The sequence below is a fragment of the Carcharodon carcharias genome, chromosome 2 (genome assembly GCF_017639515.1).
Source record: "Carcharodon carcharias isolate sCarCar2 chromosome 2, sCarCar2.pri, whole genome shotgun sequence".
Taxonomy (NCBI): Eukaryota; Metazoa; Chordata; class Chondrichthyes; order Lamniformes; family Lamnidae; genus Carcharodon; species Carcharodon carcharias.
The window spans coordinates 120259132-120275409 of NC_054468.1; the positions used below are offsets into that span (position 1 = coordinate 120259132).

At 43.8% G+C, this 16278-nt stretch overlaps 1 protein-coding gene across 8 annotated transcripts in view; it reads right to left on the reverse strand.

Annotated features, from left to right (window-relative positions):
- The window catches only part of meis1a (Meis homeobox 1 a), a 223435-nt gene that overhangs the window by 178698 nt on the left and 28459 nt on the right, over positions 1-16278 (reverse strand). For all 8 annotated transcript variants that reach the window (XM_041212834.1, XM_041212845.1, XM_041212817.1 and 5 more), the window contains one exon: positions 5518-5626. In XM_041212834.1, coding sequence (XP_041068768.1) covers positions 5518-5626 — 109 coding nt within the window. The remainder of the gene's footprint in view (positions 1-5517; positions 5627-16278) is intronic.

Consider the following 16278-nt stretch of genomic DNA (forward strand, 5'->3'; position numbering starts at 1 on the left):
AACACACACACACACACACCCCCCCCCACACACACAAGCACAAACACACACACACATTCACACTGTCTGTCACCCTCCCTCCACACACACAAACACACACTATACACACACACACACACACACACACACACCCTCCACACACACAAACACACACACACACACACCCCCCCACACACACAAGCACACACACACACACACATTCACACTGTCTGTCACCCTCCCTCCACACACACAAACACACACTATACACACACACACACACACCCTCCACACACACAAACACACACACACACCCACCCCCCCACACACACAAGCACAAACACACACACAAACACACCGACACCCACCCACCCCCCCACACACAATCACAAACACACACACAAACACACCGTCACCCACCCCCCCACACACTGCGCACACAGTGCGTGCACACACACACACTGCAACCCACCCACCGCCCACACACACACAAACACACACACACACTGCACACACACACTGCCACCCACCCCCCCACACACAAACACACACACACAAACATACACTGCATGCACACACATACTGCATGCACACACACACACACACATACTGCATGCGCACACACACTATCACCCACACCCCCATACACAAACACACACACACACACACACAGAGTCACACACCCCTATACACAAACACACACATTGCACACACACTCAGACTGCACATACACTCACTGCACACACACATACACATACTCTCACACTCATTGCACACACACACACTGCACACACATGTACAATGCACACACACACAGACACATACAACCACACTACACACACACACACTCACTCACTGCACACAGTACTCTCACACTCACAAACACACACACACTGCACTCACACACACGCACGCTGCACGCACACACACAATCACACACAATCACACTGCACACACACACTCACACTGCACACACACACTGCACAACACACACACACCCTGCACACATACACACACTGCACACACACCCTCACATAGCACACACACGCACTGCACAAACATACACACTGCACACACACACACACTCACATTCACACTCACACTGCACATGCACTGCACACATACACTGCACACACAGTCACGCTGCACATACACACTGCACACATGCACACACACTGCACACACATTCACACTATACACACACACAACTGCACACACACAAACACTGCACATACACACTGTCCAACACTTACAATGCACACACAGACACACATACAAACACCCTCACATAGCACATACACATATGCTGCACACACACAAATGCTCTTTCACACCACACACACATTCACACTGCACACACACACTACACAACATCCACACACACCCTACACACACATCCTCACATAGCACACACACACACACTGCACTCACATTCACACCACACACACACACATGCAGACACACACTCACACTGCGCAGACACACACTCATATTGCACACATGCACAATCACACTGCATACACACACCCTGCACACACACACACATGCAGACACACACTCACACTGCACACATGCACAATCACACTGCATACACATACCCTGCACACACACACACACAGACTGCACAGACTCATGCTGCACACACAGTAACACACACCCGACACCCCACACACTCATGCTGCAGAGACCCACACACCCTCACAAAGCACATACACACACCCTCACATAGCACACGCACACACACACTGCACACACACATGCATACATACACTGCACACACACACTCACACTGCACACACGCTCACACTGCACACAAATACTGCACACACAGTCACAATGCACACGCATACAATCGCACTGAACACACAGTCGCACTGTACACACATACTCTCGCTGCACACACACTGTACACATGCACATACATACACACACACACACCACAGACTCACAAAGCTGCACAAACACAGTCTCACACAGACCCTGACACCCCAGACATGCACTCACACTGCACACACATGCACAGCACACACATTCGCACTGCACACAAGCACAATCACACTGCATACACACACCCTGCACTCACTACACCTGCACACACACACACACACACACACACATACACACACTCATGCTGAACATAGTCACACACACCTTGACACCCTGGACACACACTCACGCTGCACACTCATACACTCACACTGCACACAAACACATTGCACACACACCCACACACACACCCACTCTCGCCACTCTCGCTCACACACACACCTCCTCCACAGACACACACACACACACACACACAGGCACCCCACCTCCACATATACACATACACACACCCCCCAATACACTGCAAACACACAGACCTATACACACCCACCCCCTCCACACACACAACCCAACATACTGCACACACACACACTGCAAACACACTCACACACTCACGCTGCACACATACACACACACACACACACACACCCACCACACACACGCACAGCCCTCCAACACAGTGCACACAACACACACTCACTGCAAACACATACACACACACTCACAAAGCACACACACTCACACACACCCACACTGTACAATACTCACAGACGCCCTGCACACACTCACACAGCACACAAACAAACATACACACACTCTCTCTCTCACTCACCCACACACACGCCCCTCACTCTCGCCACTCTCACACACACCCACCCTCTGACGCCCGCACACACACTCACACTGCACACACCGCCCCAACACACAACACACACACCACAACATACACCACCAGAAGTACACAGGCATATAAATACTGGGCGGGGTTTTTACCTTGCAGGGTGGACGCAGTGGGTGGGCCTGGGGGCAATCACAAAGCCATCGGACCCCAATATCAATTTCATGCTGGCTGGCCAATTAACGACCATCCAGTGTGAAACCTACGCACTGCAACGCTGAGCACTGTCGGGTTGGAAGCCGGGAGGAGGGCGAGCACAGAGGTATATGAATGCGCGGCGGGTGCGGGCATTAAAAGCTCCCTGTGGCACGGAGCTGCCTTGGGGAGCTGAAGATTTCTAAAATCAAAAGTAAAGAACTTACAAATGTTAAAAACATGTCCCTGCTCGTGTGACTCTGTCACATGAGCAGGGACGTGTTATAAACACAATTTCAAAAGTTTGATTTTATTTTTAATCCCTGTCGGAAACCTCATCCCGCCTGTGGATGAGGTTTCATAAGAAATCCAAAGGCCACTTGGCCTTTTCAGCTGCCCACCAGCCGGCAGCAAAAAATTGCATTTAATTTACTACTTTCATGGTCTTAATAGGCCTTTTAATTGTCAGCGAGTGCGCTGCCAACTCCTGCACGTGCACGCCGACTGAAATATCGCGCCAGTGCGCGATGACATCAGGGCGCTTGACCAACACCATCGCGTGTCATTTCACGCTCAAGCAGGTCGGGTGCGCACCCGCCCACTCAGCGAGAAATGCAGCCCACTGTAACGTACACACCAAATCCATCAGTCGTGTCTGTGCGATGAAACATGGGAAGCGAGGAGATCTTGTCTGGAGGTTTAATATTACCTGTGCTTTCATTCAGGAGGTAAACACACCAATCAGAGGGAAGTGTATTTTGGACAAAGCACTTGAAAGACATTCTCACCAAAACACTTGTCTTCTATGTGCCTCTATGTCTATCTCATGCACACTTCTAACAACCTAAAAACACTGGGGGAAGATTTCCTCTGTATAAGCATATTATAAACTATTCTGTATAAACAGATTTCCTATTTAGCTTCTATATGACACAGATAGGAAATCTTTTCTCATTGTTGTTATTTCTGGCAGTAACCCTTATTTGTTGATTGAAATAGTCCTTATAAAATTCATTCCCTCAGAAAGCAAGTTCTGTGGTTAAACCAATTACATGTGTCTAATTCAAGTAGTGAATAATTGCGTTTTTATATTTGAAAATAATAGGTTAAAAGATTCTTCATCTACCTTTCCAATTCACTGGAGTTTTAATCCCAAAACTTATTTTTCCTGCTTTGAACACCTCGTGACATTACAATGCTCTGAAACCATCATTTTAAAAAGTCACAATTTCACATCTTCCCAAACAGAATTTATTTGTAGAAGCATTAGGCTGCCACAGAAAGTTAACTAATGGATTTTGGAAGTTTCTGCAAAGTTCAGTAGCATAAAAACAGATTTAAAAAGTAATGACTGAATGACATTAATCCTATAATGCAGACTGAGCTTACTCAAGCAGTACATGAACAATCTACACCATCACACTTTACTAACAGTGCACCATTTGTGTGTGTGTGTGTGTGTGAGTGAGAGTGGGTGTGTGTGGGTGTGAGAGAGAGAGAGTGTGTGCGCGCATCTGTGTGTGTGTGTGTGTGGCTAACTGTATGTGTGTGTGTTTATCTGTAGGTGTGTCTGTGTGTGTGTTTATCTGTATATGTGTGCATGTTTATCTGTATGCATGTGTTTAACTGTGTGTGTGTTTACCTGTATGTGTGTGTGTTTATCTGTATGTGTGTCTATATGTCTGTGTTTATCTGTATGTGTGTCTGTGTAGGCTCGGTGTAGTACATCTTGTATTTAAGGGATTGCTACAATTAACAATTAAACTGTTACCATATTGTGAAGTGGTAGGATCTGTCACAAACAAGTGTGATATTATATATTTCATTATCATCAAAATTCATATAAAACATGTGCAATGATCACCCTTTCTCCATCCACACTAGGTAAGTGTATCAATTTGTGTTGCACAGACACAAACAGAAATGAAGTCCTCTGATTTGATTCTTAACGTGTTATCTGATCTCAGAGGGATAATGATGCAAACAGTAAAACTAGCTTGAGTAGTCCTCAGCTACTCAAGAGGAAGAGCTTAGTCAGCATTGACACACCTAATTGCTATGCAACAGCCTTTGCCTTTCCATGGTCAAATTCCCCCTACCCTCCCCTGCTCCCTCCACACACTCCTAGCTCCTCTCCACTCCCCCTCCCCTCCCGTTCCCATCCACTGTCCCTCCCCAACTCCCTTCCACACCACACCCTCCTCTCCTTCATTCCCCTCCCCTTCTCTCCCCCACCACAACATACCCCCCACTCCTCTCCACTCCCCTCACCTTCACTCTTGCTTTCCTTCACTCTCCCTCCTTTCCATCCCCTCCCCTCCACTCCACTCTCCCTCGTATCCACTCTCTCACCTCTCCACTCCCCCTCTCCTCCACTCCCCCACCTCTCCACCCCACCCTCCCTCCACTCCCATCCATACTCCCTTCCATCTTCTTCTGCTAGTCCCCCCCTCTCCACGTTCCCTCTCCTCCACTCCCCCTCTCTTCCCCTTCATTACACCCTCCCTCTCCCCCAGCCCACCTACCCGCACCCCACCCCCCCACCCCCAACTCTAATTGAGAGCTTTCAATGGACACATAATTCACCAGTTGGCCCTTAATTCTTACACCTCTGCTAGAGGTTCATTGGGCTATTTCAGAGCCTTATCACACTGAAGAGTTATCATTTTGTCTCTTACCTGGTTCACTGCTGTTATCCCCACTGTGTGACGTGTGACCCCCGCTGGAGGGTCCAGGTGTCCCCCCTGAACGTGTTGATGCTGTATCATCGTGATCTCTGTTCCAGGTCTGAAGGAGGGAATGGCACAAATCAGGGAAACTGAATGCCGACAGCAATCTCACCGCATCACACCTTATCTCAGGCACCAAGTATGGGCAGAAAATGTCTCCTATTCTCGAGCAGCGTTTCTCCACCCTTCACTAGAACATCAATGCAGCCTTGCAGCACAGAGCATTGCACCCCTCAGCCTGTCTCTGCGAAGCCACACAGGTGAGTTCCCGATATCAGGTGGGTATTGGGGCTTTGCAGCAAATGCTGCTTCACTTCACCCAAGAAATGGCAAAGGGCTTCCTAGCAGCTGGTTATATGGGGCCTTGGCACAGCTCGGAGTCAAATATCCTGCCCATCCTCTCAAGGAATGATCATGTTAAACAGGGGCAGCTGACAGAGGTGATGGAAAACAAAATCGCCATCTCTCGAAAAAGCCATTTATTCATTAACAGAAGATTATTTTTTTCCTATTCATGCCAAGACCTGTCTTTACATGTCCCATTTACGCTCTCACCCACACACTCCATGTGCCTTTAATTAGATATAAGTGCAACTTTAACTATTGACCAAGCTTCTAATCACATTCCCTAATATCTCTAGGTTCTTTAACTGTTCTCCATTTTCTCTGATTACATCTCTGTGAAGTGCCTTGGGGTGTTTTCCCATATTAAAGGTGCTATGGAATTCAGCTAGCTGTTGTTCTAATGCATGCTTGAATATGTATCTTCCATTTTATCCCTTTGCCCATATCCTGCCACATGCAAAACTCAGACTTCATCCTTTGTGCAGCCTGATCACTCAGGACCCATGTACTAGCTTGTTCAGCATCACAGAAGTGAAATCACATCGCCATTTTTAGACGGAGATGGGGACTTTTTTTCTCTTAGAGGGTCATTAGGCTGTGGAATTCTCTTTCACAGAGGGGGACATTGAATTTATTCAAGACTGAGTTCGACAGATTTTTGATAGACAGGAGAATCAATGGGTTGTGAGGGACAGACAGGAAGGTGGAGTTGAGACCACAGTCAGATCAGCCATGACCTTATCGAATGGCGGAGCAGGCTCGAGGGGCTGAATGGCCTTCTCCTGCTCCTAATTCTTTGTTCCTCATCATTACTATGCAACAATTTCACATGAAGCAAAAACTTGCATTCTTTAAGTATTAGAAATGACTAACAAGAAGCAACAATAAAGAGAATTTTTAAACTTTTCCTTTGTTATTTCCATGATTGATATGCATTTTCAAACACATTCTGTATTTAATCAGCAAAATAATTTGGCTTCAGCACATGCAGAAGGGTACAGATGCAAGAGGCAACTTTTTATTTATTCATTTCACAGGATGTGGGTATCACTGCCAGGGCCGACATTTATTGCTCATCTCTATGCAGCTGAGTGAGTTTTTAGGCCATTGCTGAGGGCAGTTAAGAGTCAACCACAATGCTGTGGACCTGTCATCACAGGTAGGCCAGGCCTGTTAAGGATGGCAGGTTTCCTCCCTTAAAGGAACCAGCCGGGTTTTTATGACAATCCAATAGTTTCACGGTCACGATTAATGAGACTAGTTTTTTATTCTCATCGTCGTGTTGGGTTTTGAATTTGTGTGTCTAGATTATTAGTTAAACCTCTGGATGACTATACCAGTAACTTGGTTAAAATGACTCCGAATTAACATTCAAGATATAAATACAATGTATTAAAAATAACTAAATGGTCTGTAAATTAACACCCACCACCACCCCCCAATCACCTCGCCAACATTTATTTCCTGTCCCCAGCACCCACTGTTTCCTTAGGTTCACTCATATCACAAACTATGATCCAAGTAGAGATCTATTACACACATTCACCAATACTAACTATGAGCTGGTAGTTTGGAGGTGTGCAGGAGTAGTGTTGTGCACTTGATCATCAGTTTTTTTGTGGGGAAGTGGCTTGTTATCTTTTGTGACAGCTCCCAGATGAGCTGGTTGAGATTAGGTACTCACTGCGTTGGAGCAAGCTATTCTTTTTCTCTTAAGCCCCTCCTGCCCTATCCAGGAAAAATAATAAAGCACACTTTTCCTAAGTAGCAGATTACTTCATTGCCTACAAGGAAAAAGTTGATCTTTTAGCTTTTTCAATAATTAATGCCAACAGTTGTGAACTAATTGTCTCCACAAGTTGATGTTTTACATGGTAGTATGTAGTGAAATTGTGAGGCCTTAACATTGGAGCAGATATGTATGTAATCCAACCACTATGACGGTAATGTTTAAGCCATTAACTAGTCCAGTGATTTACTGCAAGTGGTTTTGGTCCTGTGGGTACTTTATGCTGGAGAGCTGTTTAAATGACATTCAAAGCTACATATAGGTTAATAGTATTCAGAGTGAATTTGTTCAATTTAGATACTTAAATGGTGATAAAGTGCCATGGATTGCAGATGTGTGGCTGTCCTGCCATCGGTGGCAGTTTTAGTGTGAAGCTGGGGATTTGGAATCTTATGTTTTTTGGGTACTTGTGCAGTTGTACCTCCAACAGGCTGAAAAAACGTTTTGACAAGAACTAAAGGGAATAAGGGGAGAGCTCTAAACAGATGCTGCAGTCCTCCATTCGAGTGACCCTCTTCCTGGAACCCCCTACTTAAATATCAATGTTCCCCTTTTTTGGGAAACGACTGCGAAGCGATTTTAAACTCGTCCGCTCGCTTGGAAAGAAGCTGGTCCTATTGATCATGGCAACTCACGTGCTGTCATCCCCATGGGTTGGAGCGGATGAGTCAGAGAGCTGCCCGGAAGTAGCAGAGCCAGGTTGCAATTTTAACCTCCAGCCTGTGCGTAGGCAAGAAGCCACTGTGCTCTCCTAGTCTGGCCAATCTGCTAGCGAGAGAAGCTGGAGCCTGGAGAGGCCCCGACAGGCGAGTGCATCATCTCTTTTCTTGGTTCCCTGTGGAAGCGGTTGGAGCAGGAGCATTCCTGTACACCTCCCAAGGAAACCCTGGGCTTGCCCTCCCTAGGCTTTCCACCTCCATCTGTCCTGACCCCAGATCAGCCCATCCTCCTTCCCTCCACCCAAACGCATAGCTGAGTGCCAGGGACAGTCCTGAGACCCTGGCCTGCCTAGGGTCAGTCCCCACCAGGCTCAGATGGAAGATTGACCGGATCTAAGCAGGTGAAGTCACCTGAAAGTTAAAGTCTCCCAGCAGAGTGTAGGACGGTTTCCATCCAGAGTTAAAATCCAACCTTTAAAGCCTGCACATTGCAGTTGGAACTCATAGCACTCTGCACAAAGCAATTATTTGCTGTGCAGGCTGAAGGTTTTATGTAGCTTCATGTATAAACCTTTGATGGTTTTGTACATTGTGAAGCCAACTAGTTGGCAGAAAAGATCCATAATTTTCCATACAAATTAAGCTTCAAGAAAAGAAATGGCAGATTACTACGTACAGCAGTTCGCCATACTGTCAAGCTGATGGACATGATTCTTCTGACCTACCACTGGTACAAAGGGTTTATTAATGCTGTTTTGCATGTCATCAATTTTATGGACTAATGATACCAGGACTAAAAGGGTTAAGTTACGAGGATAAGGTTGCATCAACTAACCTTGTATTCCCTCATGTATGGGAGATTAAAGGGTGATCTGATTGAGGTGTTTAAGATGAATAAAAGGTTCAATAGGATCGATAGAGAGAACCTATTTCCTCTGGTGGGGGTGGGTGGGGGTGAGGGGGGGGGTGGTGGAGTCCAGAACAGGGGGCGGAACCTTGAAATTTGAGCAGGGCCATTCAAGTGTAATGTCAGGAAGCACTTCCCCACACAAAGCGGAGTGGAAACCTGGAATTGTCTCCCCAAAAAAGCTGTTGAGATTGTTGGGTGTGTGTGTGGGGGGTGGGGGGTGTGGCAGGCGGGGTGCAGGTGAGGATCGATGGAAAACTGAGATTGATAGATCTTTGTGAGACAGGGACATTAATGGTTACAAACCCAAGCTGCATATCAACCATGATCTGATTGTCTGTCAAAACAGGCACAAGTGGTTGGATGGCCTCCCCCATTCCGAAGTTCCTTCCTCCAGATAAATTAATTTTCAAATGTGTATTTGTCTCAAAAAACAACAACCAAAGAAATTATATCAGCTAAACAACCTATCTATAACAATAAGGCTGGACAAGCACAGTAAAGCTAAACTACAGAAAGAGCAATAATCCTTTAATTTTGAGCATGTTAATTTAGCAACAAAGATATATGTTGCCCCCAGTAGCTATAAATGGTTAAGAATATTTAAGATTTGTTATGGTATAAACCTGGACAGGATGAAATGAAGAGTGGATGGGAAAGAGATTTGAAATTTGCTACAGGATCAAACCAGGACTATGCAGGTCACACAGATTCACCTGTTTGCTGACTGGGAAGTAGCAAAGGGACCAGACAAGGGCTCCCATTGGACTCCCTGTACCCAGTTACCTTGTGTTATTTGGGCAGAAAAATTGACATTGCTTCTTATCACTCAATACGTTTCAAAGTTACATTCAAATAGGAAATAACTTGGCAGTAAATTAAAATTTGGGAGGATGAAAAATAAACAATTACAGTTCCCTCTCCTCCCAAATTCATACTAAGGAACCAGAACAAAAAACATCTAATTAGTTTTCAGGACAAGCTTTTAAAAAGCAACAATAAGTTGCAGGCCATTCTAGATAGGCTTTTATATGTAAACGGTAAACTCACATGCAGTGCAGTATCATGCAAGGTCATCTGAAGGGAGAAAATTGAACTATTTTTGAAAACTCTCTAAAATATCTCACTTTTGCAATGCAGGAAGCATTTATTCTCCTTTAGAGCTCTCAATCTCAATGTGCCTGGCCAGTCACTAAAGATTACTGGCCAATACATTCACAATATGTTAATAATGAAAGTTACTACCTAGTGTGAATTAAATCCTGTGTTAATCTAGATTATTTAGAATTTATTGTATTACATTTTTGGACAAATCTAAGCTTTACTTCAAAATAAGTGGCAGCATCGTTCGGTCTTTCATTGTCTCAGGTATATTTCATTACTTTGAGAAACATTCTTTCACAATACCTATGAAGAGGATGAGTAACAATTCAATAAAGCTCTTTTACCACAAAGCTATGCTGGTAAGGAACTATTCCCAGTAGCTGCTTGTACTAAGTACACACTTTCTTTTAATATAGCAGCGGATGGAATTGGTGTGCAAACAAATAACCCCTTTAAAGGAATGTTGTAATAACAACATGCTTGTATGTGCTGTATTTACTTGCATTACCTGCACAGTTTAAGATGTCCCAGTGCCCAACCACCACCAACCACTACCCCCCCCCCCCCCCCCCCCCCCCCCCCCCCCCACTCCTCAAATGCATTAAGCAGCTGCGTGCAAACTGCTCTGATTTCCACCGATGTGAAATGTTAGGGCTCTGAGGAATAAATTTAAATTTTAAGCTAATGGAATGATAGTGTGCACATATGTGTGCTTAGCACCAATTTCCAGAACCCCCCACTGGAATTAAACCCAAATACAACCCATTCAAGTAAGAGGCCTTTGTACACATCAGGATTTTTTTTTGTTAAGAACTGTTGCTTATTTTCAGAATCTTAATCCTGAAGGGACCAGGAATCACTTCTGCTTTACTCTTTTTTAAAAAAATTCTAATATATACTCATAGAAAAGCCTATCAGCAGAGATAAAAATCATTCTAGGCAAGATTTCTATCTGCCCACAAATCCAGAAGTCTGCTTGAGGCCAACTCGCAGAGAGAGAAACTATCTTGCCAGTCTTGTTTTTTACTTCTGCGCGTTTTTGTATGTGTTTACCAGCATTCATAAACCTGGGCACTGGCTTCCTAAAATCTCGTTAGTCAGGGAGTATGGGGTTTAAAATACTGACCCAGGTTCATACATAGTCTTCTGCTTGCTGTGGGGACAAACTCTATTTGTGCTAGATGGAAAGGGGAGCTGATAACAATGTTATTATATATCAAATGCTGTTGTAACAAAGGGGAGGCTTTTATTTGCTGCTCCTGCAGATTCAAGAATCTTAACTTAATACTTCATGGAATGTTTGATCACTGAACACGATGTTCACTTTTTATTTTACAAGTGGCCAACAAATGCTCCAGCACTCTTTTTTAAAAAAAAAACACTAATTATAAAATGAAAAATTAACAGGTGGCAAAAATAGCTCTGAACAATTGGATGCTGAAAGCAATTGAAAATAAGCTGCTTGCTGTAATCTCAAACACATATTCAGTGTGTGCAGGGTTAAAGTATTTATTGTCAGCTTGCACCATCGCAGGTTTTAAAAGGGGGACTTGTTTATTCAGAGCTCTGTAGAAAGAATAGTACAGCACTCAGGGGACTGACAATACGAGACACAAAGCCCTGGTGCTTCAACATGTAAAAGGATGTTTTTTTATGTGCTACAAATCCCACTTGAAAATATAATTAGAAGGAGAAAATGGCAAACTATTGCATTAACTGTAATTGAACAAAAGACTAGCAAGGCATGTGGGAGGTTGCAGAGACCCAGGGGAGTTCCAGGATACATCAGATCCTAGAAGTGACATCTCCAGGGCACTCTCATTCCATTTATTTTGTCCCTTACTACTCTTGTTGATTGGCAATACAACTTGTAATTAATAGAAAAGCTGTGTATAATATGGGAAAATATGGAGAAACAGACTGGTCTCAGCAGAAAAGCTTTTATTAACCAGATTAAGTGTATGACTTCAGAAAAGGTTGCTTAAAAGAACTGTGCAATGATTCACTGGCAACTATCCTATGCCACACAACTGGGCTGACATATTCACTATCCCTTAATGAGCTGCTCCGATTTATTTGTCTCTTCCTACTCCTTTCCCCTCCCCCCCTCCTTTTCTCTCTCTCTCCAATACTGGATGCAGGCTAATTCAATGCTTAATTGTTTAGTAAATTCAATTTTCCACGTTCTATTCTTCATAGCCTTCACTAAGGTTCTTAAATCTTCCACCACTGAGCTCCCAGTTCAGCATTTGTGAAACTAAGCATACCTTTTTTCATCACTATTTTTCTCTTCCACCACTTAATTCACCATGAAAAGATTTTCCTCGCTGGAAATTCCGATTCCGCTATGATCTGTGAGGCATTCCGATTCATTGCATTTTCATTGTGTTGGGTCTTAGATGCTGGACACCCCCCTTTTCACACAGCTATCTCCACATTATACAGGCGACCATGCAAGAGATGTTGGACTCCATCTCAGCTTATTACAATTTCTGCTACAGTCACTCTCTAATGTGTTCTTAAAAATGGTCAAAATGTTTGCATCTCTTCTCTACGTGCGAAGTGAGCAGTGGTTTAAACTGGAGCGTTCCACAACAAACTGATTGCTGGATAGTCAGATTAAAAATCTAACCAATCTTTCATTGTCCAGTTTCGACTAAGTGTAATTAAAGTTGAAAAAAAATAAACGCAGCTTTCCATTCTTCCCTTGACAACTGCTGTGGTCATTGCAACTTTATTAATGTAATTCTGCAACAATGAAACTCCACTGAATCAATGGTATTAAAAACATTTGTAACATTTCAGCAAACCTTAACCTCTTTTGAATAGAGAAACAATGAATCTCATTCTGATACCGGTACAAATGGAAAGAGGAGATTTGTACTGGGACCTATCAGCCTCCCCATCACTGAGAGACCAGAAAGCTAAAGGGGAGAGAGAGAGAATATAATTCAGTTCTGAAACCTCTAACTTTTCCGCTGGTTCGCGGTACAAAGCACAGGGCAGAGATACTGAAGGAAGCTGTTATCTCCGTACAAATAGAGTGTTTTGTAAAACAAATTATGTTCTCCCCTCCCCCCCCCAAAAAAAAGGAATCAAGCTCCTGTCCAAAGTTACGCCGGGTTTCTGCCCTGCCTGAATTGCAAAATGGCAAAAGAAAGCCCTGTATTTTTAAAAGATGCAACACAATCAACTTTCGATCCAGCTTCTGCATTGCAGTGTAAACAAGCACAAATACCCAATGAGCAAGAAAATGCATCAAATAAATGGGTCTGTAGATCGACTACATCCAAGTCTTTCTCAGCATCGAACCAGTGCGGTTTCCCCCCCATTAAATCAAACGATTTTACTCTGTAAAGCGTTTTGGTCTTGGAATGCTTTACTGCTGGGCACCTGGACCCCACTTGCAGCGCATATTATTTGTAGCTTAACTTCCTGCGCTAATATTACATATTCAACAAATTGTTTCACACTAATTGCTCCATTCTACCCACTTTTGATTTAAGACCATTACTTGCGATTTACACTTGTGACTGGACTGCTGTAGCGACTGAAATGCAGTCGTGATTTGCAGTCACACTTAAGATTCCCCCAGTGAATAAAGCATAGATGCGTTTTAGGAGAAGCTAGATACGGGAGAAAGGATTAGCAGATGGGGAGGAGTCCGCTGTGCGGTATGTAAACACCGGCGTGGACTCAGTAGACTGAATGGCCTGATTCTCCGCTGTATGCTCTCTGTCACGGCATTTAAGTTCAAGTAACGCCATGTGACCTCCCTTCACGTGGTTTTGGAGGCAGTGAAATGAGCGGGGGTGGGAAAAGGTGATTGGAAACGAATCACCCCAGGATTTGCATCGATAGTGTGTATGCTGGCTGAAAGGGCTAAGGTTCATCATTGAAGAAGACAGTCCAGATGTGAATGCCAATTTGGAGAAAGATTATGGAAAAGAAAAGAAGGAAGGGAGGGAAGGAGCCGGGAGCAGGAGACAGATACAAATTACAGTCAGAAAAGGTAAAGCGCAACTCTGAAAAATTCACTCAAAAGGCCATTAGAAAAATCAGAAGCCTAAAAAGGAATTAAAATAAAAATGCAATTACATAGAGATTATAAATACAATTTAATTAAGCTCTTTCCAACAGTCAAATGCATATAACTTGATACTGAAAATGATACATTTTATTCCTCTTAAAACCCTTAAAATATTCAGCACTTAAGCATTTTCTTTTATTTATTCAATCAGCCAGTAATTGTCACTTTGTCCATTTCTTCTTTTAACGATGCAAGTTAAAATGGCAAGTGTTTGAGTCTCAGCAGGGCAAGGCAATAAAATAACTCGGGCTGAGATTTTCCCCTTTGAATAAAAACATGAGAGGTGCTTGTTTCGTAATATAGTTTGTAGCCCCCCGCCCCCCCAACATCATGGGAAATGTGGTTTTGAAACATGCACTTCCCGAGAATATGGTTTTACAACTGTTAGTAAAGTAGCAACTAATCAAGATGTACCTCCAATAATGACCCTTTAACACTTAACAAACAGCTACCTGGCCAACTACCAATATACATGTCAGTAAGGTTTGTTATTGCAGTTGTTTCAGTACAATTCTGTTGGAAAATGGTGACAAGTCGTAAAACCCTTGATTTACTGATAAAGTCCTGCATGTGATGATGATACCCTCTTAAGTTATTACGAAACGTGAAACAGAATTTGGGTAGGAGAGGATATCCTTCAGCTCTGAGACTAGACATCAAGAGTCTCGCACAAGGAGTGAGCAACTACTTGGGAGGACCAGGCTGAAGTTGCAGGACATGGAAAGACAGGGACCTTGCTGCAAAGTAGAAACAGCAGACGACATATATGAACATGAAAAGAAAGCTGTAGATGCTAAAGAAATATGCAACAAAAAATGTTGCCAAGATTCAAAGTAATGTTGGCAAGGATGAAGAATGGTACTAGAAGTAAAAATAATGCGGTTATGCAAATCATATGCATGCCATGACAGAAGAAGAGGAAGTACCACAGGAAGGGATTTTGCTGGGTAAAATCTAATGGTTAACATTTCAATAACACCCTTCACAACCTCAAGTACTACCAAAGTGCTTTACAGTCAATGAAGTACTTTTGAAGGACAGTTATTGCAATGTAGGGAGTGCAAAAGACAATTCCCAACTTGCACACAGCAAGATCCCACAAACAGCACTGTAACAATGATTAGATCATCTGTTTTTGTGATTTTGGTTAGTAGATAAATATTGACCAGCACACTTTAGAGAACTCCACTGCTCTTCTTCCAAATAATGCCCCAGAATCATTAACTGCCAACTGAGAGGGTAGATGTGGCCTCAGTTTAAACATATAACCTGAAAGATGACATATGCAACAGTGCAACGCTCCCTCAGTACTGTGCAGGAAGTGTCGGCCTGGATTTAGTGCACAATTCCCTGGAATGAGATCCGAACCCACAAACTTCCTTACTCTGAAGTGAGGATGTTACAAGGCAAGTTGCAGGTACCAGTGCTTTTGTGCTGAAAGATGTGATGTCAGTCATGGCACAGTTGGCATGCACCTTCACTTCTGAGCCAGAGTCACAAGGTTCTGGGTTCTAGTCTCCTTCCAGGGCCGGTACTCCTGAGGGAGTGCTGCACTGTCAGAGGTGCTGTCTTTTTGATAAGATGTTAAACTGAGGCCCCATCTGCCTGCTCAGGTGGATGTAAAAGATCCCATGGTATTATTTTGAAGGAGAGCAGTTGTGTTCTCCCCAGTGCCCTGACCAATATTTATTTCTCAATCAACATCACAAAAACAGACCATGTGGTCATTATCTCATTGCTGTTTGTGGGAGCTTGCTATGTGCAAATTGGCTGCTGCGTTTCCTACATTATAACAGTGACTACACTTCAAAAGTGC